At 41.8% G+C, this 26,943-nt stretch overlaps 1 protein-coding gene across 1 annotated transcript in view; it reads left to right on the top strand.

Moving 5' to 3' along the window:
- The first annotated feature begins 3,212 nt into the window (after window positions 1-3,212).
- Window positions 3,213-26,943, top strand: part of LOC113114598 (murinoglobulin-2-like) — a 31,366-nt gene continuing 7,635 nt past the window's right edge. The window contains exons 1-27 of the mRNA XM_026281472.1: window positions 3,213-3,302; window positions 6,994-7,177; window positions 7,491-7,647; window positions 7,807-7,859; window positions 7,977-7,997; window positions 8,101-8,269; window positions 8,365-8,449; window positions 8,556-8,679; window positions 9,322-9,427; window positions 9,508-9,617; window positions 10,287-10,514; window positions 11,026-11,089; window positions 11,203-11,348; window positions 11,477-11,626; window positions 12,076-12,255; window positions 12,339-12,423; window positions 12,491-12,623; window positions 12,755-12,980; window positions 13,084-13,210; window positions 13,677-13,798; window positions 16,137-16,188; window positions 17,568-17,651; window positions 17,786-17,962; window positions 24,664-24,745; window positions 24,927-25,083; window positions 26,381-26,455; window positions 26,559-26,721. Of these exons, the coding sequence (XP_026137257.1) occupies window positions 3,238-3,302; window positions 6,994-7,177; window positions 7,491-7,647; window positions 7,807-7,859; window positions 7,977-7,997; window positions 8,101-8,269; window positions 8,365-8,449; window positions 8,556-8,679; window positions 9,322-9,427; window positions 9,508-9,617; window positions 10,287-10,514; window positions 11,026-11,089; window positions 11,203-11,348; window positions 11,477-11,626; window positions 12,076-12,255; window positions 12,339-12,423; window positions 12,491-12,623; window positions 12,755-12,980; window positions 13,084-13,210; window positions 13,677-13,798; window positions 16,137-16,188; window positions 17,568-17,651; window positions 17,786-17,962; window positions 24,664-24,745; window positions 24,927-25,083; window positions 26,381-26,455; window positions 26,559-26,721 (3,325 nt within the window). The 5' untranslated portion in view covers window positions 3,213-3,237. The remainder of the gene's footprint in view (window positions 3,303-6,993; window positions 7,178-7,490; window positions 7,648-7,806; window positions 7,860-7,976; window positions 7,998-8,100; window positions 8,270-8,364; window positions 8,450-8,555; window positions 8,680-9,321; window positions 9,428-9,507; window positions 9,618-10,286; window positions 10,515-11,025; window positions 11,090-11,202; window positions 11,349-11,476; window positions 11,627-12,075; window positions 12,256-12,338; window positions 12,424-12,490; window positions 12,624-12,754; window positions 12,981-13,083; window positions 13,211-13,676; window positions 13,799-16,136; window positions 16,189-17,567; window positions 17,652-17,785; window positions 17,963-24,663; window positions 24,746-24,926; window positions 25,084-26,380; window positions 26,456-26,558; window positions 26,722-26,943) is intronic.

Raw genomic sequence — 26,943 nt, 5'->3', positions numbered from 1 at the left:
TTGAGCTGAAATACCTGTCTCTCAAGATAGTGCTCCTGATGGCGCTCACTTCCATCAAGAGGGTTTGGGACCTTCAAAGGACACCTGGTGAAGAGCAGATTGTGTTTGGGCTGGCCTACTCTCACATAGTCCTGAGACCCCGGCCTGGATACGTGCTCCAAGGTTTCCACCACTCCCTTCCAAGACCAGTTGGTGAACCTTTAAGCTTATGTCGAGTGTTATGCATGTACGTTATTGCCATCCTGCAGGTCTACAAGGCCAAGGCATTGAAAGATCTGCACGAGGATGGTCCCAAACCAGAGGTATTGCAGGAACTGCTCTCAGTGACTAATATGCCCTCTGGGGTATGAGAGTCATGACACAGGCTCTGGGTAGTGCAATGTCCAGATCAGAGTTCCAAGAGCATCACCTGTGGCTTCACACTGGCTGTCTACCGCCTGGCAGAAAACCACCACCTGATTAATAAAATAGCAATTTCCTCCTTCTCTAAGTAACAGTGTTTTTGGCCCTCACAGTTGCATGGACATTCTGCCTCCTCACATTCTGATGCAACAGGTTTGTCATGCAGCCAACTTGACACATGTTGGCGAAATTCTGTTCCCTTGTTCATCGAGATCATAGCGGTCCCTCTCAAACACTTTCAGGGGCTCATAGGGCATATGACATCTTCAATTACAGTCACACCGCTGGGACTGATGCATATGAGACCGCTTTATCACTGGCTTCATTGAGCCATTTACTGTGCCTTTTGCCTTGAGGTGGTTTCGAATGGTGATCCAAGGCACACACATGTTAGTCCGGACGGATAGTCGCATACATCAGCAGCCAGGCACAGGTAGGTCTGTTTGCCTCACTGGAGTCCACTCATTGCCCATTGTGGTTTTCACTGACTGGGGCCCCCCTTGGTTTGAATGCAATGGTAAACAGCTGCCCTAAGGACGCTTCTCGACTTCTCAGTACAGAACAAGTGAGCAGATGCTTTGTGGCCTATTTTTACCCGGATGTCTGGTGCAGGCCAGCTATGCAAAATATGCTCACCAATTTTCGTTGGCCTTTTCTCAATGATGTCAGAAGTGTTTGGGCACCCAAGAGTGATCCCTAATGTTGTTTCATTAGATACATTAGATTTAAATTATGGATTATGGTGAGTTCCGACTCTTTTTAATCGTGATAATTTTCTGATGAAAATGTTGTGCAATTTTCCATGATCTATTATATTTCTAATATATTTTCATATATTAATATATTTTTAGTATTATAATAAAGTGCAATACTACACTGTAAATCTTTAAAAGTAATAGCTTATTTTTGAAAATGGTAAGCCCTGCTTTTTGCATTCTAAGATGAGTAAAATGCAACGTGAACATGTAGCAAAGGTCTGAGGGTTTGCCACTGTTCTTTGACAATGAAGGCATGTAACCTGCAAAAAAAAGGTGAGGTAAGGTGTGTGTTTGACAGCTCTTTGTTGTCACTTCAGCAGTACTCTGCTTGTTTACCATTATTTGCTGAATCTTAAAGAATCTATTCAGAATTATTAAATACCGCACCCATTCACAGTGTGCTGTTAAGATTAAGTAAATGAGCTTTCCTTCAATACCATAAGAAAAATGTTGTTTGAAATGGACATTGAAATGGAAATTTTGTAAAGAAAAAAAAATATATATATATATTTGCATTTTAAATGTACACGTTTCACATTTGACTTTCACAGTTTACAGAGTGACTTTTTTAGTACCTTTATTTCAGAAGCTTTCTGCGGGAGCTTGAAGTAAATATGATAGATTTTGCGATTTATGTATTTATTTATTTACATTTTTTTATTATTATTATTTTATTTTTATTTTGTACAATTATTTTGACCTGGAGTGAATTTTCTTTTAACCAAAAATTACTATGTAATATTATTGTATTGTTTAAAAACCTACTAGCAGTGTCAAAAATGATTCAGTTAACACAGGTTTTTTTGGAATGGACTTTATCGTACTGAATATTTCTAAGCAACGGTAGCAACCAGTGAGCAAAATATATGAATATATTGGATATGTTTAGAAAAAAATATTAATTAACAAATAAATAAAAATGATCTATTTTTATTTGTCTAGTCCTTATTTAAATTTGCATTTAGTTTACAATAGTTACAGATAACGCTTTACATTTTCCATTTTGATCAATGCAAATGTCTAGGCTTATTTTGTAGCATCCACAAAACGTGTTTTATTTAACCAGTGGGTGGTACTTGCTTGGAAAGCTGCTCCTTTTTGTGAAGTGTCCTGGTCTTGGTTGCTGACACGCATAAGCTTGTGATTAATACAGACACTGTCTTTGGCATGATCGTCAAAAAAAACAAAAAAAAAACAACAGCAGCAAGATCTTTAAATTACATACTCGCTATAAAGAAATAAAAAGTATCTATAACCTGTTTAGCAGGAATTGGAAGAAATACACCTCACTAATTATCCAGTCCATTATTGAATCACCAAGTTGGAGGTGTAGTGTTGTTGTAACAAAAGCTGTCCTCACCTTTTACATTATTCCACATACACCTGTGAGAACCAACACCCTCTCAAACATACTAAATGCCATGTGTATTTTTTCAGGGCTCTTGATAATATATGCATCAAAAATTCAAAACGGCAATGACACACGTAATGTACATTTTTAGAGATTTCATGCACACAATTTAACAGTTTGATTTTCTGCATTATTTATTAAATTTATTTTATTTGTATATATTCCTGCTAATTTTATAATGTCATACAAAATATATAAAAAGTATCATCCATATTAATAGTTCAAGAACAAGTGTTACAAGGGTTCCATTCAATTTAATATGTTCTGTATAATGAATCGTTTTTTAAATCTAATTTTATTTTATTCAATTTAATAAGTGCTGTATTATTAATTAATTAATTTTATAATGTTTTGTTTTTATTGTTTCTCTTACTATTAAACGTTTCCAGGACTTTTATTTGTGACCTTCATTTATGTTATATACAGTACATACATATATATATATAGGATGGAATGAATTAATCAATATCCAATTACTTGTTGCACAACACAAGAGTAAATATGGTGATCCCAATTTTTCCTACTCCTATCATACCATTGGTCAACTTTTCTTCCCTCTGTGTGGTAGGACAGGGTGGAGGACTTCAGAGGTATAAAAAAGTGCACTCTTGTGTGATGGGATCAGTAGGCGAGATCTCTACGCATGTGCTGGACTGACTGCTCAGAATGCTGCTGTTGCTTCTGCCGCCGCTGCTGCTGCAATGCTCCTTAACAAGCGGAGCCACTGATCCGTAAGAGCCTTCATAATTTTTGTTCACACAAACAAGATAGCAGAAGGTAGAGTAATGAGTAAAACCTGCAAAACGAGGACTAGACAAAAGTTTAGAACAACTATACTTTTGTGATCATGCCACACTTAAAAAAATTTTTGTTTTGTTTTCTTTTACTTGCCGGGAGAGATACAGTGATAATGTTTCAAGCATTATGGGGAGCATTTTCATGACCATATTTTACATTAAATAGTTGGTTATGAGGCTATAATTTGCTATTTTAGCTATTAAATCTGTGAGTTAAAGTCAGTATTGGCCTACCCAGCAACTCAAATACAAAATGAAGACCGAGCAGTGTTATGCATACGTAACACTAAATAATGCTAAAACAATGGAAAATACAAAATGAAATAAGAAATTAAATAGAAACAAATGTGAATGTGCAGGGAATTCTGGAAACTTTCTGCTTAAAATTTAATTTACATCTTTACTATCGGTCAAATGTTTAGAATCATTGGTATTTATCATATGCTCATGAGCCTTTGGTGGCACAGCCCACCAGAGGGCAGATAAGAAAATGTAATCCACAAAATAGGAGGAGGTCAGGGCAGGCAGCCAACGATCACAAAACAAATCAACAGTCCAAGATCAAAAGCACTTCCAGATCCTCCTCAACATTAACAGAGTCCAGGAGGGAGGAGGACCAAAGGCAGAAGAGGTGGAGTGATGGAGGGCCAGGTCCATGTGAAAGTGGAGGAACAGGGGACTGAGGCAAAACCAGTGAAGCGGGATACAAAGGCGGAGCAGGGTGCCAAGGCGGAGCAAGAAGCTAAGGTGAAGCAGAGAGTGAAGGTGGAACAGGAAGCCAGAGTGGAGCAGGCAGAGCTGAAGAGCACCAGGTCAAAGCAGAAGACCACCAGGGTTGGCAAGCAGAGCTGAAGATCTTCTAAGTGGAGCAGATGACCTCCACAGCAGGAAAGACTGTAGTGAAGATCCCTACGGCAGAGCAGATGAGCACCAGGGTGGAGATGATGGAGCCGAAGACCACTTCAGTGGAGCTGATGGTGCAGGAGACCACCAAGGCAGAGGTGGAAAAAGAGCACAGAGAGGTTAACAATGGCCTTAGTGGTAGTAACAGCACAGACAGACAGTTCAGAAACAGCATCTTTGGCTGTAACAGGGTGAGTAGAGAGTTGAGAGTTCAGGGCAGCCCTTTTGATCATGACAGGACAGGCAGATAGTTCAAAGAAAACCTCCTTGGTCATGACAGGACAGGCTGAGAGGTCAGGGGAAAGCCTTTTGGTCCTGACAGGACAGACTGAGAGTTCGTAGATGGCCTCCTTGATCGTAACAGAGCAGGCAGAGGGTTCACAGGCTTTCAATTCAATTCAATTTTATTTCAATTTGTATAGTGCTTTCTACGATACAAATCATTACAAAGCAACTTTACAAAACATTACGTTTCTACAATATTTAGTAGTAACTTATTAGTGGTGACTGTCAGTTTATGTGCATATGACAAAAATATTCAGAAAAATTAATACAAGATGTAGTCAACCAGACGATGAACACTATTAACAGAAATTATTATATGCTGCAATCACACTTGTATCAATATTTGGTAGTTCTGTGTGATGTCTCAGGGTTAGCATCATCTCTTCTCAGGGGTCCAGGTGTCCAGACTGGAGCTTGTGTAAACCCTAGTTACCACAGGAAGTAAATCCAGTGTTAAAACAGAAGTAAAAATAGAGACATAATTAGCTTAGCTGCTGTATCAATCAAGTAAAATTAATTAGTTTAATCCAAGCTAAAGACAACCTTCATGAACATAACAGGACAGGCTAGAAGTCCTGGACAAACAGGACAATCCAAAAACTGCCTCTTTTGTCATGCCAAAAGAAACTGACAAAGAGATTGAGATCAGTCTCCTTAGCTGTGACAGGCGAAACTGAGGGTTCAGAAATGGCCTCCTTGGCAATGGCAGAGTAAACAGAGGGTTCAGAAACAACCTTCTTAGCCATGACCGAGGAAACAGAGAGTTCAGAAATGAACTCCTTAGCTGTGACAGGGTAAATTGAGGGTTCAGAAATGACATCTTTAGCCTTTGCAGGGCAGTGAATTCAAAGGTGGTCTCAGTGACCATGACAGGAAGGACAGGGAGTTCATGAATGGACACCCATGCCATGAGAGGAGCAGAAAATAGAAAACCTCACCAACTCTACAGGTTCTGCAGTGAATTCCAACACTTCTGGAGGTTATGCTGCTGTAGTAACTGTATGAACAGTCTCTTGGCTGGCAACTATTTTATGATAAGATTCAGGAGCGGGGAAACATTCCTCCTACCTGAAGGATAACCATTTAAAATCAAGGCGTAGTCTTTTAAACTATAGTTAAAGATCCCGTTTTTTTGAAGCTTTGATTGTGTTTACAGTGTGCAATATAACATGTGTTCATGTTTTGCATATAAAAAAACCACAGTATTTTTCACACAATTCACCTATCTGTATACCGCTGTTTTCACTGTCATAAAAACGGGCTGATGACTTCCTTGTTCTATAAAGTCCCTCCTTCAGAAATACGTAACGAGTTCTGATTGTGCCATCTAGTTAACAAAGCTAAACAGTGTTGCCCTTTGTACAATAAGTTACAGAAACTGTTAAATGCACTTAAATAATAAAATACACTTACCGGTTGTGGTCCATAAACAACGCCTTTTCCAGACAAAGAGGAAACTGCTCCATCTTTCAAGAATAATCTTTGTGCGAATCTGGCATTAAACTGATTGAGATTGAGGAAGCTGTCCTCAGCAAAATGTGCTGCACATAGTTTTACATGTGGATTATAATTTTCGGGAACTGAGTTAAACATAAATTGTAACCATTAATCTACAAGTACAGTGTCCCTGGGAAGCCCAAACAAAGGTGATTGGACTCCGAGATGAAAATAACAGCGTTTTAAGGACATGGCGACAAACACAAACGCAGCTCTTCCTCTTCCCCATCGGAGCACAACAAGACCACGCCCCCCTTTTTGTGAATTCATGTGGGCGGAGGTTAGTCAAAAAACTGTTTTAGTGACGTCATTACTGCAGGAACTAGAGGGATGTAGTCCAAACGGGTCGTTTTTTTGTAGGCGAATTCTGTTAAATAAAATATCTCGCTTGACATTGAACTTTGAGCTTTAGAATTTTACAGATATTATTTATACTCTAACAACAACATTACACACTAACTAAAGTTTAAAACATGGGATCACGAAGAAGGGGACCTCTCCAGGCAGCCATGATTTTATTGGTTAATTTAGTCCTGGGGTGGAGTGCCCTCTGGTGACTATCAAGGGCACTCCAGCAGGTAATTGTAACAGATCTTCAGTGTCATATGATCCTTCATAAATCCTTCTAGTATGTTGATTTTATGCTTAAGAAACATTTCTTATTATTATCACTGCTGAAAAAAATTGTGCTACTTAATATTTTGTGTAAATGATTATACCGTTCAAAAAGGTTGGGGTAAAATTATTTGAATATTTGAATTCAGCAAGGTATATATATATATATATATATATATATATATATATATATATATATATATATATATATATATATATATATATATATATTGCTTAAAACAACCAAAGGCTCTTGCAACACTAAATTTATGCTATAAAAGCATCTTACTGTCAGGCTCTGAATATATATTTTGTTTTCTTTCAGCATCTACATGGTGACAGTCACTTCCCAGGTAGTGGGTGGCAGCACAGAGACTCTGTGTGCACAGATAAATGAGCCCAAAGAAACACTTTCTATAGTGGTAACTTTGAGGACTGACAATCTCAACCTGACCATCCTACAACAGGGTTTCATAACAAAGGATTTCTACAAATGTGTCCCTTTTAAGGTCAGTATAGCCTACTCAGTACAGCTCAGAGAGTAAATCTCTATTCACAGTGATGGTGTATCTGGTAATGTTATGTTATAGAGATCATGGCCCTTGCATAATGTCTTTACAACACGTATAAAATTGTATTAGGTTTAAATAGCCTATTCATAATGAGAAATAAAATATGGTTAATGTGTAAGTAAAACCCACATATTTTACAGTACTAAATTGTTCAGTGATCTCTGCAGTCCTGATGCTGCTGTCTAATTTATAGTCTTTAGTCTGTTTGTAGATTTATACACTCACTGTTTTCTTGATTTGTATCTTGCAGGTCCCTGTAGTCACTGAAGAGTCCGTTGCATCCATCAGTATTGTAGTCCAAGGGGGCAAAACATCTCTAAACAAAACCACTCAAATCCTCGTAATTCCCCCCAAAAATCTTCTTTTCATCCAATCAGACAAGCCTATCTACAAGCCTGGGCAAACAAGTAATACTTAACTTTGTAAATTATTCCAAAGCAGTTTAAGTTGTCAGTACTTATTTGTTCTTGTTAATATTAGCCTGTGAGTCTTTGTGTAATATATTGTTATATATTGTTAGAATATTGTTTGTGTTAATATTCTGTCTCAAATTTTCTCTTGCCCAGTTAAATTTCGCATTGTGTCTCTGGATTCCAATTTCTTGCCTCGCAAACAAGTGGTAAATTTAGTTTAATTTATGTGATATTATTTTATTTTCAGTTGAAGTGATATACCCGTATATATATATTGTTATTTTGCCCTAATTGAAATTACTTTCTTATGTCTTCTCTTGCAGTTTCGAACTGTAGAACTCCAGGTAAAATCCGTCAAGCAGACATGATCTGTTTATGATTTGTTACTTTAATTATTGGAATCTGATTCCACTGCAGGCTTTTTCATTATGTGCCACTGTTGTTTAGGACCCTTATTCAAATCACATTGGGCAGTGGTTGAATCAGACCACAAGGATTGGCATTTTGGATCTGTCCCACTCTATGTCTCCAGAAGCTACTCAGGGTTTATACACGATCACTGCTTGGGATGAGAAGAACCAACAAATATCACACAGCTTTGAAATTAAAGAATATGGTCAGAACCAGAAATCTGCTTTTTTGTCAATCCATTACTAATCAGCGTGTGTGTTTTATTGGATTAAAAGTATTTTTACCACGTGTCTCTTTTAGTTCTGCCAAAATATGAAGTGAACATCAATTTTCCCTCCATTTTAACCATCCAGGATAAAGAAGTCACTCTGAAAGTTTGTGCAAAGTAGGAATTTATTACAAATAATATTCATTTCTTTACAGATAAATGAGGTGCATATGTGTTTCAATTATATTTTTAGCATGTTAAATATATTTTTTACTGTCTTTAGATACACTTATGGCAAGCCTGTGCTGGGGTCTGTGAATGCTGAAGTGTGTGGGCAGAGCTATGGTTATTATTGGATGAGACCTTTCTCTGACATGGTTAATGTATGCAAGGAATATTCAATGATGGTGTGTTACCCTCTGCACACACAAAACTTTTACCTTTTGGAATCCTAAAAACACTGTAATAATTATAATTTATCCTCTTAAACATCATAAGGTCCCAATTACAAGAAATAACAATGAGCTGATATTACTGTATTGAATATATATTTTAGGTGTTCTAAATAGCAACTTCCATATTGCTTATCAGTGCTTTTCAGAAGTACAGTTCAAGTTAGAGTAAAGGTTAAGGTCTTTAACCATATTTCAAAGACAATATTCAATAGATGTCATTAAGAAGGTGGGTAAACAACACTCAGTTAATTGCATTCAATGTATATTTTTTATTACATTTTTTTAAATAATAATTTAAACTATAAAACATTCATAATTTCACCTAGCTGCAATTAAGATGCAACTAAGTGTCCGCATTCAGTTTGCACTCAAGTGTATTCTTACAACTCCAATTTGGGACACTGTGTAAAATGTAAATAAAACAGAATGCTATTTACATTTTTTATTTAAAGGTTACACAGCAATTTTTAATATATATCTGTAATAAGTACTCCTTATTAAACATAATGCCATAGTGTACTTTTCCACAAGGGTCCATATTGCAACATATGATATATTGTCTAACTATTTTTCTTCTCCCTCTTATTCATTCAGACTGACAAGACTGGCTGTGGGTCTCAGGTGGTAAATGTGACAGAATTTGGCTTGTCTTCAGGAGGATCTTTCCAAGTGAATAGTAAAGTTGAAGAGTTTGGAACAGGTGAGGTTGGAAAACACTGGCTGTTGTTTATTTTAATTCTCCACAATAGAGTAATAAAACATGGACTTTTGTTCCTCCAGGAATAACTATGGAGAGTTCTACCTCAGCTGTGTTTACCAGTGAATATGTCAATGCAAACTTTGAGGACACGCCAGATACATACAGGCCAGGCATGATCTTAAAGGGAAAGGTAACCGCTGGCTTGAGGTCATTTGCTACTAATTATTGAGCGAATGCTCCAAAAGTAACTTTACAGTCCATGTGTTTTAACAACCACCGTTATAAAAAGTTCATAGCTGTACCAAAACTTTTCTTTTTGTCTGACTGTAAAATGAAACATTAGTAAACAACCTGTTTAGCGGTGAATACATTTAAGGAAAGGACATGACGTGTGGTCAAGTATGGTGACCCACACTTGGAATTTGTGCCTGTATTGAGACTGTATTGAGAACCCATGACCTTTGGGTTACAAGTTACAAGACTCTCTCACCATTACGCCACAACTGCCCAGTTAGCATAGTTATATTGTGTACAGGGAATGTTATTTTCATTTGTGAGCTAATCATTTTGTCTTTCTCAGCATTTTATTATTATTATTATTATTTACAGGTTGTGGTCACTAATTCACAGTCCAGCCCTATGAAAAATGAGCCAGTGATTTTATATGCACATTATGGTGATAAAAGTCTCAATGTGACACTGACGACAGACATCAATGGCACTGCCCACTTCTCCTTTAATACTTCAGATTGGTCAGAAGAAACCGTGCAGTTACAGGTTAGTGGTATTTTTGTTTCTAGCATGATGTTTATGTATATAATTTGGGTATAATGATGATTTTCAAACTATTTTTTATTAGGTCAGTCATAAAGGAGGTGAAGAACGGACTGATTTTGAGGCTTTTAGATATTATCCATCAGACTATCTCTATGTAAGACCATTTCACTCCAAAAGCAAAAGTTTCCTGATGTTGACGAAGGGTCCAGAGAAGCTCAGCTGTAAAAGTGATGCAACAGTGACGGCCAGTTACATCATTCAGGGCAGTGCGCTGAAAACAGGCCAGAAAACCTTGGATTTCTTCTACATTGTATGTTTAATATTGACACTCTTTTTTTATTCTTATTCTTTTTTATTTTAATTCACAACAAGATATTTTTATTTAAAGACCTTTTTATTTAAAGAAGCATGACATGCCAGTTCCATATTGGTTATTAGCCGATTTGAAATATTTATTTGATTATCTGTGTAGGTTTATATTGGAACCTTATATATTATGTATAACTTATAAATGTTTTTCATATTGCACTGTATATTTTTAAATTAAGTTTTTTTAGACAAAATAGTCCAGACTTTTATTATTGACCACTAATTGCTGCCGTAATATGACAATAATTAGCAGGACTGTACTGAATTTTAATGTTTTTTTTATTATTATTATTTTTTTAGTTTTTTGTTTGTTTGTTTGTTTTTTAGTAGAGAAAACTTTTCTTGAAGGTTCCTAAATCTTGTAGCTATTATCACAAAGGAGAAACGTGAAGCTGTAGAACTCCATAGCATTACATAAATTGTCATACAGTAATAATCTTCATGCACTCCAGGTCTTGTCCAGAGGCAGCATGGCTCGAAATGGTCTTCTGTCTGTGAATGTCAACACTGGAAGAGGTACACAGCTCTTTGTCAGCAATCATATTGTTCTCTTGTTGTAAAAGTGTACTACATTGTGGTTCAGCATATGCCTTTTCTTTTTTCCATAAATTCTCTCTCTTTCATAAAAGAAAACAAAGGTGAACTGACATTCACACTAAAGAAGACAGCAGCTCTGACTCCATATGCTCAGGTGGTGATTTACACAGTTCTTCCCAATGGAGAAACAGTAGCAGACAGTACAAACTTCCCCATTGAAAAATGTTTGCCAAACAAGGTCAGAAAATCCCACATAAAATCTCATTTTACAACTCAATATGCCCCTCATGCTTTTTTGTATGTGTGTATATATACAGTATATATTTATCATCAGTGTGTCATGAGAGCATGCCTGTGCTTTTACAGGTGTCCTTAAAATTCTCATCTCCCACCACACTACCTGGAGAGAGGACGTCTCTTAACCTGCATGCCAGTCCTGGCTCCTTATGCTCCGTGCGGGCCATAGATCAGAGTGTGCTGCTGTTAAGACCGGAGGCCGAGCTGGATGCAGCCTCTGTATGTTACACAATAACTAACATCACAACTATAACTGTTAGATAATCTTTATTTTAAAAGAAATGGGTCAGGGACATTGCACTATATGTATATAGTTATCAAATTTGATAACTATATAGTTAGAAAGATTTGAATAGATTTGAAAGTCACTTATTTCACAATAAGCATGTTTTAAATTTCTCCAAATAAAATTAATTTGTATATTTTTAGGAGTAAAAAATAGTAAAAAGTAAAAAGAGATAAAATATATATATATAAAAATTCTTAGTATTTGGAATGTGTTATAAACTAGATTTTTTTATCTTTTTTTTTTTAGTAATGGACACTTATGGCAATTCTATATAATGTTTTTTTTTTTTTTTGTAATTTGTATTTATTTTTTTTTTTATGATTATTAGTAAATTGCCTTGTCAGTGCTTACGGATCAATATCTTGTTATTACTCTACAGGTCCTTGGAATGTTACCAGTCCAGATTTTGTCAGGTTACCCATACAATGTCGAGGAGTGGGAGCCTAACACCTGCCGACCTCCCTGGGAGAACCCCTTTGCTGAACCTGCGAGGCGCAAGCGCTCCCACTTTTATTACCCCTACTATGACAACAGAAATGATGCCTACAACATTTTTAGAGTAGGCTGCACTGCATGTCCTCCAATTTCTTCTTAATCTCACCTTGCACAATGTAACATACTGTTACACTTGCATTTTCCTAGGCAGTTGGAATCAAAATCGCTACCAACTCTGATGTGAAAGCACCTGTTGATTGTCGGCGTTATAGCACAATGGTTATGGAGGACTGTAAGTCACTTGATTTGAAAAATGCCCTTTTTATTTGATTGTATTTATAAACTATCAATTCAAACAGCTGCTGTGGACAATGGTGGGCTCTTGGGCTTTGCCGGGCCAGAGATGGGGTTCGGTTCAAATGTGGGAAAATATACACAGAAGATCCGCAAATTATTTCCAGAAACCTGGATATGGGATCTTATACCTGTGGGGTATGTGTCTTGCACCGTGGCATTGCTGAATATACTGTATAATTCACAGTCCTTCTTAATTATGCAGAAAAAAAAATGCTTAACATTAAAAACAAAACTGTTTCAGTGAGTATTAATCATTTTAAAACCAGGAGATCCGGATATGTGGATGTTGCAAAGATTGTCCCGGATACCATCACTAAATGGGCAGCAGGGGCTTTCTGCACATCCCCTGTCGGGTTTGGAGTGGCCCCCAGGACTGATCTCACTGCTTTCAAGCCCTTCTTTGTGAGCCTCGCCCTCCCTTACTCTGTAATCCGTGAGGAGGCGTTCACGCTTAAAGCCACTGTATTCAACTACCTCCCCAAATGTATCATGGTAAGCACATTTAATGTGTTTACTTGTTTGATTTGGAGCAGGTTTGTAGTAAATCCATTCTCCTGTAGGCTGCCAATATACAAATCTCTGTCATTTAATAAAGGTGAAGGTCACGCTGGCAAACTCACCGCAGTTCACAGCTCAGTCGTGCAAAGGCTGCACTTACACCCAGTGTGTTTGCTCTGAAGAGAGCCAAACCTTCCAGTGGATTGTTACACCCTTTGTCCTGGGTAAGCCAGATACTTTGACTTCTATATGAGCAAAAACAAACTGAAATTTAATTCATTTTGATTCCCTAAACTGAAAGCCATATCATATGTTTGATCATGTTTGTACCAGGACACAATAATACACATATAATATGTATTTCTTAAAGGGACCGTTCATCCAAAAATTTAAATTCTGTCACTTTTACTCAACCTCATGTTGTGCCGAGCCTGTATGAATTTCTTTATTCTGCTGATAAAAAAGATAGTTTTAAGAATATTGGTATCCAAACACAAATGAAGTCGATGGGAGCCAAAACAGTGATGATGACAGAATTTTTTTTTCCAGATTTTATTTTTGGGCGGACTATGCATTTCATTTGGATATACTTTTTTGACAGTGCCGTAATTGTTTACTATAGCAAGCCCCAGGGACACTTTGTTTCTTCTGTGACTTCAATTCACTGTCACTGGTGTGTGTATTTTACAGGAAAGGTGAACATTACAGTACGCGCTGAGGCGGTGCAGAGCCGACAACTGTGTGGCGATGAAGTGGTGACTTTGCCGGACAAAGGCAGAGTTGATACTGTGATGCAGAGCATTCTGTTGGAGGTACATGCCTTCACTGTATGAGAGCTTTTAGAAACCATGTGATTCACTATTCAACACCAACAAACTAACAAGTCAACAGTAAATTAAACTGTACTATACTATACTATAATTACTTTATTAATACATTTTCTGGTCATACTGTGTTGAAACAGTGCTCAGTGTTCTAAAGAAAACAAACACTATTTTTAGACAATAGCTATTTGGGTTAAGAATGCTATTGATGACATTGCTCCTGTAAAAGTCGGTAAGAAGACCGGCAGACAAAAATCACCTTGGTCAAAAAAAATCTACAGCAGTACAGAGTATGAAAAGACAATGCAGAAAAGCTGAGCGGATGTGGCGGAAGACAAAACTTTAAGTGCACTACAGCATCTATAATGACAGCCTTTATGCTTTCAATGTGTATCTAGCAACAGCTAGACAGACCTTTTTTTCATCAAACCTTATAAAGAGTAACTTAAATAACACTCGCACTCTTTTTGCTACTGTTGACTTTACAGCAGATCTCTTAGAATGGGCGAATGCCTCATTTCTTTCTGGGACTTTTCCAAACTCCATGTAAACTGCAGCTGTTAATCCCTTGATAACACCATATTGAGCAGCTATAGACTACTATACTACTACTAGGCAAGATTATTGAAAAAGTAGTTTAATCAGCTGAACAACAATTTAAACTCAAATGAATATCTGGACAATTTATTATCTGTTTTCTGACCAAATGACAATACAGAGACAGCGCTCATTAAGATAATAAAGGATATTTGCTTTAATTCTGATTCCAGCAAAATATCAGTGCTGGTACTACTAGATCTTAGTGCTGCATTTGACACTGTCGATCATAACATACTACCAAGAGAGACTGGAAATTTGGGTCCGGCTTTCTGGGATGGTACTCCAATGGTTCAGGTCAAAAGTTCTTAGAAAGGCAAGGCAAGGCAAGTTTATTCATTTAGCACATTTCGTACACAATTGTAATTCAAAGTGCTTTACATAAAAGAAAATAAAAATCATGAAGAAAAATAATTTCAAAAATAAAACAAGCAATATAAAAACTTAAAAATATATATTTTAAAAGAAGGGAGAGAGTTATAAGGGAGAGGTTATTATGTGATATAGGAGAACATAAGTCTAAGTGGACGTCCATGAAATGTGGAGTACCACAAGGCTCAATTCTTGCACCACACTTGTTTAGCCTGTATCCTCCCACTAAGGCAAATAATGAGAAAGAACCAAATTGCCTATAACAGCTATGCTGATGATATCCAGATTGACCTAGCCTTATCTCCAAATGACTACAGCTCCATTGATTCCTTCTGTTAATGCACTGATGAAACTGTAGTTGGATCTGCCGGAATTTTCTTCAGTTTAACAAGGAGAAGACTGAAGTCATTGTATTTGGAAACAAAGATTATCCAGGTGAATGCATACCTTGACTCTAAGGGTCTAACAACTAAAAATCAAGTCAGGAATCTTGGTGTGATTCTGGAGACAGACCCTAGATTCAGTAGTCATGTCAAAGCAGTAACTTAATCAGCATAATATCATCTCAAAACATTGAATTAATTAGATGTTCTGTTTCCAGTCTAGAGAAACTTGTTCTTGCCTTCATCACCAGCAGGGTAGACTATTGTAATGGTCTCCTCACCGGCCTTCCCAAGAAAACTATTAGACAGCTGCAGCTCATCCAGAACTCTGCCGACAGAATTTTGGCTAGAATTAGAAAATCTTAGCATATCAAACTAGTCCTCATGTCCTTACACTGGCTTCCAGTTATATTTAGTACTTTTACATGTTTATAAATCACTCAATGGCCTAGGACCTAAATACATTGTAGATATGCTCACTAAATATAAACTTATATAGTCAGTTAGAAATACCAAAGGTTCACACAAAGCAAGGGGAGTCCAATTTTAGTTATTTTGCTGCCTGCAGCTGGAACCAGTTCCAGAAGAGATCAGATGTGCTAAAATATTAGCCACATTTAAATCCTGACTCATCTGTTTGCACTGTATTTTATATATAATAATTTTCTATCTTTAACTGTTTAAATTAATTTTAAATACATTTTTAAATCATTTAAAAAGTTTTAAATTCCTTGTTTTATTGTTGTGATGATTTGTTTTTTGATTATTTTACTTCCTTTTACGTAAAGCGCTTTGAAATACAATTGTGCATGAAACTTTTTTTATAAGCTATATAAATAAACTTACCATGCCTTGCCTAAATTAATGTGTCTATCATCCATCCATCCATCCATCCTTCCATCCTATCTATTTTCTTTTTTGTTTTGCTTTGCTTGAAAAATATAATTGACACTGTTATTACTCGTATTTCTCAGGCAGAGGGATCCAAACAGTCAATAACTCAGAATGAACTCATCTGCTTGGCAGGTTAGTGGCATTACAGTGTGTTGTGTTGTCTATAATAGTTTTGTCTTGATTGCTACACACAATTCATGAAGCAGTTCACCATTTTCTCACAACTATAAACACAATCTCAAAAATATACACCAATTTGTGCAAAATTCAAACTTCCAGGTCAAAATCAAATAGTTTATTTCAAAACACGTTCCCTTTTTCAGACTCAAACTTTGGCCTCAGATGATACACAAACCTGTCAAATTTAATTATATTCTATTTGTATTGTGTAAGTAGTATTGAAACCCTCATAGTCAGTCCATGCAGAAAAACATGGTCAACTATAGTGCTTTGTATTTCATCAGGAACAAATAAAATTTGTGCAAACAGCGTTAAAAGTAGGGTGGCCATATGTGCTGTTCAGACGGGACACGTCCTGGGCCTATATCCAGGTTTTGGCTGTTGGCGCTGTTCTGTTCATGTTGTGACATAGGGGAAGTTTTTGCCAAATGGTTTCTGCTACTCTACACTGCTCAAAACATTCGTTTGAATCATCAGTGGCAAATCTTTTACATATGAAAACAGACTGTATGTCAGAAGTGCCAGACTGTCCCTGCAAAGTTGGAACTGCCCCACTTAATAGAAACAAACAATAGCATTTTAGGCTACTCTTACAGGAAACAATCCTTGTCCTCCACAAAATGCGCTGCACACATCTGTATATTTGGGTTGAACTGTTCTGGAACACTGAACCACTGATCTGTAGTTGTGGTTTCTCTTTTGGAAGACCAAACAAAGTAGTCTCACTTTCACAATGAAACAGCGTCTCCACAACATGCCGCTGACGGCAACAGTGAGAATAAAAGTTACGCCTTATTTCTTTGTGTGAACATTTTGGTGGCGCTATGCAAATCTTCCCACATTGTGTTGTAGACAAGCCGTTTTAGTTAGGAGTGTTTGACCAGGGGTTTGACCAGGGGGGCATTAGGACTGTGATCTTGTGGAGCCCCTGTGTTTGACTCTTAATTTGTGACTTTAGTCTTTGCAACTCTACAGATCTTCTTTATGCACCAAGAACTTGTAACACTCCAAAGAGAAAGGAAATAATTGAATTGCATCATATGACCCCTTTAACATGCTATCATTTACCCTATACCACAGATAATAATTTTGACCTTCAGTGTGTACAAATTATCGAAAATCCTGCTTACGGTAATGCATTTACACTCAGAGTCTATGATGCAAGGTATTGCACTGGATGTTAAAATTCTCATTTCAAAAAGGCTTTAACAGAAATCAACTTCCAATTTAAGTTTTTAAACAATTTTAAGTTTTCACAGATGAAGAAAATAATTGTCTATGGTAAATTAAAGCATGATTTCTATCTGACATATTTTTCTCTGTTCTATTAGACCGTCCACAGGAGACATCAGTCTCTCTCACTTTACCCAAAGTCTTTGTCAAGGATTCTGCAAAAAGCTTTGTCACTGTTCTGGGTGAGCCAAAAAAATATGCTGGCAAATGTCTTCATAATATAAGTTTAAATATTTGAAATATTCTGTGATCAATAGAATTACTCTTATTGGGTAGTTTTGGGTTGTTTTTTATTATATTGATGGTTATATTGTAGGTGATCTGATGGGTCGTGCTCTGAGAAACATCGCTGATCTGTTGGCTATGCCATACGGCTGTGGAGAGCAGAACATGCTGCTTTTTGCCCCAAATATCTACATCCTTCAGTACCTGGAGAGCAGCAGGCAACTCACTCCTCAGATTAAAGACCGAGCAATAACCTTCCTGGAGAGTGGTGAGGAAAACTGTTATTAAATTATCATTATTGTGATACTATTTAGATATACAAATGTTTAATTTTTTTATTATTTTATTTTATTTTATTTTTATGGAAAACTTGGCAACAATTCTAACTAGGAAATTACTGTTTGCAGTCTTATTAGTTTATTTATTATTAATAATAATAATTTGTTAAACTCATAAAATAACATTACTATGAACATACAGACAATTAGTTCAACCTTATTTTCAAACTCACCAGAGGTCATATCAGCTGGATTTGACTGATGATAGTTTCATCACTTTGATTGAACAGATTTAATTCTGTGATAAATCGAGAAATATTAAACTCCAGTAAACAAATTCAGTAATATTAACGTCTCGGTTACGTATGGTAACCCTCGTTCCCTGAAGGAGGGAACGGAGACGCCACGTCGGATGACCGACGAATATGGGATATCGCTTCGATAGACCAATCTACTTTGAGTGTAACTAAACGAGCCAATGCACATTGGCATGCAATTATTGCATCCAGCTGCCGCTGATCACTGCGTGAGTATAAGAGAGCAGCAGGTGCAATGCATACCAGTTTTTCGCTGAGGAGCCGAGCCGGGAACCCGGCAGCTCAGCGGCGGTACAGCAACCATGGCGACGGGACGTGGCGTCTCCGTTCCCTCCTTCAGGGAACGAGGGTTACCATACGTAACCGAGACGTTCCCTTTCAGTCGGTCACTCTCGACGCCACGTCGGATGACCGACGAATATGGGATCCCTATCAAAGCGCCATGGGTGCTGCCCCTTCCAGTGCCCTGTGCGAGCCGCCTGCGCCCCTATTAGGTGTAGGCCGGGGCTCAGAACAAGTAGCTCCACTCACCATTGTCAAAGCACTACCTCACTGGGTGAGATTGGATAACACTGGGAAAACGTACCCGGTCCGCTTGGAGCCGGGACGCTGCGGAAGCCCCATCCTTCCCGAAGGAGGTCTCGGAGGCAAATACACATATAGCATCCGTTTAGGAGTATACGGAGAAATTTTAGGTGATTAAAACCCTCTTGGGAAGGCAGAAGTCTGCCGGGGAAACACGGGCTCTAAGGCTATACCGTGGACTATACACATACGAGTACCGCTTAGGTCTCAATATGGAACCCGCCCTTCCATGGTTCTCACGGATTCATCATGAAGGTCTGGCGCCGGACGTTCCGCCGCGTCCAGCTGCTTAGGGTGATGGAGGATCCCAACAGGGTCTACAGTACGGACACTCTGGAGTAGTTTAAGCAAGCCGACACTAACCGGGGCCTCTCAGTGCCACTACCCGTTTGAGGTGAGAACACAGGAGGATACCGGCTCTACACGAAGGCTATAGAACCTAGCGAACGTGTTAGGGGTCGCCCAACCCGCAGCTCTACAAATATCTGTCAGCGAGGCGCCACGAGCCAGCGCCCAGGAGGATGCAACACTTCTAGTTGAGTGAGCTCGTAACCTGAACGGGCAGGGCACACCCTGAGCCTGATAAGCCAGGGTTATGGCATCCACAATCCAGTGGGCCATCCTCTGCTTAGAGACGGCACTCCCCTTCTGCCGACCTCCATAACAGACAAAGAGCTGGTCTGAGGTCCTGAAGCTTCGTGTCCGGTCTACGTAGCACCTTAATGCTCGGACGGGACAAAGCACAGTCAGGGCTGGGTCTGCCTCCTCCAGGGGCAGCGCTTGCAGGTTCACCACTTGGTCTTTGAAGGATGTAGTGGGAACCTTGGGCACATAGCCAGGCCGGGGCCTCAGGATTACCTGGGAGTCAGCCGGCCCGAACTCTAGGCACGAATCGTCGACCGAAAATGCATGCAGGTCCCCTACCCTCTTGATGGAGGCCAGTGCAAGCAGGAGCAGAGTTTTCAATGAAAGAAACTTTAGCTCAACTGAATGCAAAGGCTCGAATGGGCCCTGCTGTAGTGATTTAAGCACTAGAGACAGGTCCCAAGAGGGTATACAGGGGGGCCGGGATGGATTTAACCTCCTGGCCCCTCTAAGGAACCTGATGATGAGGTCATGCTTACCCAAGGACTTCTCATTCACGAGGTCATGGTACGCAGCAATAGCGGCAACCTGGACTTTGAGGGTGGAGGGAGACAGCCTTCGCTCCAACCCTTGCTGCAGAAAGGATAGCACGACCGCAATCGGGCATCTTCGGGGGTCTTCTCGGCGAGAAGAACACCACTCAACGAACAGGTTCCACTTCAAGGCATAGGCGTGTCTCGTAGACGGTGCTCTTGCCGAAGTGATGGTGTTCACTACCTCTTGGGGTAGGTCACCTAGAACCTCCGCGTCCCGTCCAGGGACCAAACATGGAGTTTCCAAAGGTCTGGACGCGGGTGCCAAATGGTGCCCCGTCTCTGAGTCAGTAAATCCCTCCTCAGAGGAACCGGCCAAGGAGGGGCTGTCGAGAGGAGCACTAGTTCGGGGAACCAGGTCCGAGTAGGCCAATATGGCGCTACTAGCAAGACTTGCTCCTCGTCCTCCCGGACTTTGCACAGTGTCTGTGCGAGAAGGCTCACTGGGGGAAACGCATACTTGCGTAGGTCCCGCGGCCAGCTGTGTGCCAGTGCGTCCGAGCCGAGAGTACCCTCGGTCAGGGAGTAAAACAACTGGCAGTGAGAGGTCTCTGGAGAAGCAAACAGGTCTACCTGAGCGGCTCCGAACCGTCTCCAAATCAGCTGGACCGTCAGGGGATGGAGTCGCCATTCTCCCGGGAGCATTGCTCGAGACAGCTCGTCGGCTGTACGATTGAGCAGGCCTGGAATGTGAACGGCACGAAGTGACCTCAGAACCTTCTGACTCCAAAGGAGGAGGTGGCGAGCGAGTTGCGACATGCGACGGGAGCGCAGACCACCTTGTCGGTTGATGTACGCAACGGTCGCAGTATTGTCCGTTTGGATCAGCACATGCTTGCCTCGTAGGAGACCTTTGAGACGGTTCAAGGCAAGGTGTACTGCTAGCAACTCTAGGCAATTGATGTGCCACTGCAGCTGTGGGCCCGTCCAAACCCCTGAGACTGCATGCCCGTTGTACGTGGCCCCCCAGCCGGTGGTGGAGGCATCCGTGTAAACCACAGCATGCCTGGAGATCTGCTCTAGGGGCACCCCTGCCCGGAGAAATGCAAGATCTGACCACGGGGTGAGGGTTTGGAGACAGGCCGGTGTAACTTGGACCCGGTGACTGCCACGCTTCCACGCCCACCTCGGGACTCGGCCATAAAGCCAGTGCTGGAGCGGTCTCATATGTAATAGGCCGAGCGGTGTAAGTGCTGCCGCGGCCGCCATATGCCCCAGGAGCCTCTGAAAGAATTTCAGTGGGACCGCTGTCCTGCCTTTGATCGTATTCAAGCAGGCTAGCACCGACCGCGCACGTTCCTCTGTGAGGCGTGCTGTCTGTTCGACCGAATCCAACTCCATACCAAGAAAAGAGATCCTCTGCCTCGGCGAGAGTTTGCTCTTCTCCCAGTTGACCCGAAGGCCCAGCAGGCTCAGGTGCCGGAGCACCACATCCCTGTGCTCGCACAACTGATCCCGAGACTGTGCTAGTATCAGCCAATCGTCTAAGTAGTTGAGTATGCGAACACCTTGCTCTCTGAGGGGAACGAGAGCTGCCTCCGTGATCTTCGTAAAGACACGGGGAGACAGGGACAGCCCGAAGGGCAGGACCTTGTACTGATATGCCCGTCCTTCGAACGCAAACCGCAGAAAAGGTCTGTGGCGCGGAAGGATGGACACATGAAAGTACGCGTCCTTCAGGTCGATCGCTGCAAACCAATCTTGGGGACGGACGCACCCGAAAATGCGTTTCTGTGTCAACATTTTGAACGGTAGCCGATGGAGAGCCCGATTCAAAACTCGCAGATCCAAGATCGGCCGTAACCCACCGCCTTTCTTGGGTACAATGAAGTAGGGGCTGTAAAACCCGGTCCTCATATCGGCTGGAGGGACCGGCTCTATCGCGTCCTTCGCCAGTAGGACTGCGATCTCTTCCCGCAAGACAGGGGCATCGGACGCTTTCACCGCAGTGAAGCGGATACCGCGGAACTTGGGGGGACGCCGGGCGAACTGAATCGCATAGCCGAGGCTGATGGTCCGCAGAAGCCAGCGAGACGGGCTGGGTAGCGCTGACCAGGCGCTTAAAAACCGTACAAGCGGGACCAGCGGAACCACAGCCGTACCCGCAGTGGGGCAGCGAGGTGGAACACAGGGACCCAACTCGGGCGGCTTGTGAGCAGGCCGGAGTGTGGTGCAAGTGTGGGGTGCAGGGCTCACCTGGTTCCACGGGTTGGCAGAGGGTGCGTGAGTAGGGCCTTTGTTGACGCTCTCGAACCGCCCGCTGCTGCCATCTGGCGAAGGAGGAGGATGAGTGGGGTCCGGAGCTTGGCCGTCCGCAACTCTCCGTGCCCCCCTGTGACCCAGAGATAAGGGAAATTGCTCTTTTATCGAGTATTTGGGTACCGTCGGCCGCGAGGCCAACGGCGGGAAAAAATGAAACAAAAGATTCTCCACCCGGCCCTCCTCCGGGGGAGGGAGTGGTGCGTTCACCATCTCCCGAAGAGCAGATCCCTCCATCTCTGGGTCGCCTGTCTCAGGGCCGCTTGCTCTTCCGTTTACCGCCAGGTTTGGCGGGGGCCTGGACAGGCGGGGCTGCCCGCCCACGCCCGGCTCCACGGCGCTGCTTTGCTGGAGGCTGCTGCTGATGCTGCGCGGGAGCGGGGGCAGACGCAGGGGGCCGCCCTCGGCGACGTGCAGGCTGGGGCACTGCGGCCGGCGGACGGGAGGAGGCAGCAGGTGCCCGCCGGGGCAGGATGTGTCGTATCGCCTCAGTCTGCTTCCGGGCAGCCGAGAACTGCTGGGCGAAGCTCTCGACCGCGTCGCCGAATAGGCCGGTCTGGGACACGGGGGCATTGAGGAACCGGACCTTGTCCGTGTCCCTCATGTCTGCCAGACACAGCCAGAGATGGCGCTCCTGGACCACAAGCGTGGACATCGCACGACCCAGGGAACTCGCGGTGACCTTCGTCGCTCGGAGCGCGAGGTCAGTGGCGGTTCGGAGTTCCTTTAGAACTTCTGGGTCATGACCCCCCTCGTGCAGGTCCTTCAGTGCCTTAGCCTGGTGCACCTGCAGTAACGCCATAGCGTGTAAGGCGGAAGCAGCTTCCCCGCAAGCCGCATAGGCACTGCCGGTCAGACCAGACGAGTGCCTACAGGCCCGGGAAGGAAGCACCGGGTCTCCACGCCAGGAGGAGGCGGACTTAGGACACAATTGCATCGCTACCGCCCGCTCCACCGACGGGATTCCCGAATACCCCTTCGCTGCACCGCCATCGAGGGTGGTGAGGGAGGAGGAGCCCACTGGCCGGTTTCTGGCAGTAAAAGGTGCCTTCCACGACCTGGTGAGCTCGTCATGCACTTCCGGAAAAAAAGGCACTGGAGTGGGGCGCTGAGAACCAGCGCGCGCCACCCCGAGAAACCAATCGTCCAGCCGCGAGGGCTCGGGACGCAGTGGAGGATTCCACTCGAGCCCTACCCTCTCGGCGGCCCGGGAAAGCATAGCTGACATTTCGGGGTCCGACTCAGGCCTTGCCACCGTCCCAGAGGGCGGCAGCGCAGCCGAATCTTCGTCCGACAGCTCTCCCTCCGATGCTGAGATCGACATCCGGTCGGGGGGAGGCCCACTGGATACCACTGGTACGCTCCTTGTAGAGGGCCCAGCGCGTTCCGTGGGTTGCTCCACTGGATCGGAGGTGCAAGAGGAGTGGTGGTCCCCAGAGGGTTGGTTCCCTGCGGGGTTTGCCACCACTGTGACCCTCAAACCGCCCGAGCCACTACCGGAAGTGGACCTCGTCTGTCCGCCAGAACGAGCCCCAGATCGCGGCAGAGGCAGCGGGACTCCGCCCCCCTGAAGGTAGCGGAGCCTGGTTCGCAGCTCCGAGATGGTCATCTTCCCGCAACAGGAACATGACGCATCCACGAAAGCCACCTCAGCGTGCTTGACGCCCAGACACGTGAGGCAGCGATCGTGACCATCACCCGGTGCCAGGTAACGACCGCACCCAGAAACGCACGGGTGAAACGGCATCCTTAAAAGGACGATCCGTCGTCTTTAAAAAGACGCACCCGTGAAGCTCTTTTAGAGAAAATTTGCTCTTTTAGGAATTGCTCTTTCAGTGCTGAGGCGCACAGGGGAGATGGCCGCTTGCCACACGACAGGGGATAGTGCAGCCTGAAGTGTGCAACCCACTCGATACTGGAACGACCGCCGCTGTAGCGCCGTCCCGCCAACACAGGAAGCTTCCCAGAGCGTGCTGAACTCGCAGTTCACCGTAGACACAGTTCAAGGTAAGCAGAACGATACTGTCGCTCGGCTTTGAAGCGAAAAGCTGGTATGCATTGCACCTGCTGCTCTCTTATACTCACGCAGTGATCAGCGGCAGCTGGATGCAATAATTGCATGCCAATGTGCATTGGCTCGTTTAGTTACACTCAAAGTAGATTGGTCTATCGAAGCGATATCCCATATTCGTCGGTCATCCGACGTGGCGTCGAGAGTGACCGACTGAAAGGGAACTAGCAGTTTTTAAATATAAAAAAACAAAAGGTCCAGGTGTCCACCCTTTCACCATCCTTGCATATCAGAGATTGTGTGTGTGTGTGTGTGTGTGTGTGTGTGTGTGTGTGTTGCAGGCTATCAGAGAGAGCTGACATACAGGCATGATGATGGATCTTACAGTGCTTTTGGGAGGACTGATCCTTCTGGTAACACCTGGTGAGTCTGGTACAGAGACAGTGACTTATATTATGTGTTACTCTGTGGATTCTGGTACATGGGTTTAATGCCAGTCTATTCACACTGTGTTTTTGAAATATGGCTGGCAGAGAAATCCAATAAATCCAGATTGATTTAAAATTATTTTACGAGTATTTTACAGAAATGTTTGTGTGTTCAGGTTAACCGCATTTGTGATGAAGTCTCTCAGTGGGGCAAAGAAGTATATATTTATAGATCAGGCCAACATCGATCAGGCAAAGGATTGGCTGGGTCAACAACAGCAGAAGAACGGCTGCTTCGCCTCAGTGGGGAAACTCTTCAACAACATGTTGAAGGTGAAGTTCCTCTTACATGCTGATTTGATGTGGTTTCACCTAGTCTAGCTGGTCTCCCAGCCAGGCCCATCTGCTCCCCAGCCTGGGCTTGTTTGCTGGTTTACGAGAGTCAACTTGCTAGGCTGAAAAAGCAGCTGAAGACTATAGTTTGATCTATCCAGGAGACTAGATCAGATGAATCCAATTAAGGGTGGTTCAGATGTGTTTGTTTTTCAATGTGTGTCAATAAAACCTGCCATTTCTAAAAAGTTGACAGCGCACATGGACTGAACATTGGTATCTTTCTTTTGTGTTCAGTTTCCAGGAGAGGCTGATTGTGGGATAATCGTGTGTTATACAATAGGTGTGTCTGTTGATTTATGATGAAATTTGTTGTCAATAAATTTCACTGGTTCAGGCAGGCTACTAAAATGATTAGTTCAGCCAAAAATGAAACTTGAGCCATAAATTACTCACCCTGAAGTCATCCTAGGTGTATATGACTTTCTTCTGTCAGACAAACTCAGTTAGAGTTATTTTACAAATTGTCTTTTATCTTTCAAGCCATTTTATGCAATTTTTTAAATAACTCCAACTGGATTCGTCTGAAAGAAGACAGTCTTTTACTGTACGCCCAGGATGACTTTAAGGTGACTTAATTTCATTTTTGGCTGAACTAACCCTTTAATTCTTGAGGACTATCCTGTTGCTATAATATTATACTGTAGATATTATACTGTAGTTTTTGCTCTCTAACAAAAAAACTAAAATAATAATAATAATAATATTTGTCTAGTTTTGCATTTGAAATATCTTAGCATCCTTAAAAAAATATATAACATGTACAAGAATATATAAATCAAAATATATAATATATATGCATATCTTAACATTTAACAAACAAATAACAAATCTTTACAAATGAAAAATGTAATATATTATTTGAAAACTGAAAATTTCTTGACGCTTAGGAAAGAACACAAGAAAGTAATGCATGTAGAAAAGAGGAATAAATAGCAAAAGGGTGTCCAACACAATTAAAGGGAACCAGAAACTTGTGTTACATGTGCTAATGGAAAAAAATTGAGATGACACGAAGAGCATATATGAGAAGCTGTCAGCTGTCAGAACTAATGGAGCAGAGTCATTTACGGATAGGAAACTGCTCTTCAGTCTGCTGGTCGTGGATTTCACACTTCGGAAATGTCTGTTAGATGCCAATAAAGTGAGGAGATTGAAATTCTGAGGGTGGGAATGATCTTTGATGATGCACTCTTGCATGTCTAAATGTGTTTTTGCCCTGCTTCTGCTTTCCCAGGGTGGTGTCAATGATGAAGTCACTCTCTCTGCATACATCACCGCAGCACTGCTTGAGTTAGGAGTTCAGAAGTCTGTGAGTAAAACCCTCTTTATAGCTCCTAAGAGATGGACTCTCTAGTCACAGAGAACTTAATACAGATAATGTGAGTAATGAAGTCTCTTGTGTGCTTTGTAAGGATCCCATTGTGGTGAAAAGCCTTGAATGTCTTATGGAGGCTTCCCATAACATTACCAACACTTATGTGACCGCCTTGCTGTCCTACACATTCACTCTTGCTGGAGATGAACAGATGAGACAGAACCTCCTCTCCAACCTGGACCGGCAGGCCAAGAGACAAGGTACTATAGATTAAATTAGACAAATAACAGTAGTAAAATACTTACAGTATCTTTAAGGATGTGCAAAAAGATTTATATATTTTTATTAATATACATTGCATATTAAATAGAAAGGCTATTCTATACTATATTATACTATACTGTAGTTATTGTGCTGCACAAGAGAAGACTGCAAATCAAATTAGGTACATGTTAACTTAAAAAAATGTTTTGTTGTTGTCT

Source organism: Carassius auratus, chromosome 15, assembly GCF_003368295.1.
Source record: "Carassius auratus strain Wakin chromosome 15, ASM336829v1, whole genome shotgun sequence".
NCBI lineage: Eukaryota > Metazoa > Chordata > Actinopteri > Cypriniformes > Cyprinidae > Carassius > Carassius auratus.
This window is presented reverse-complemented; position numbering and strand designations above follow the sequence as displayed.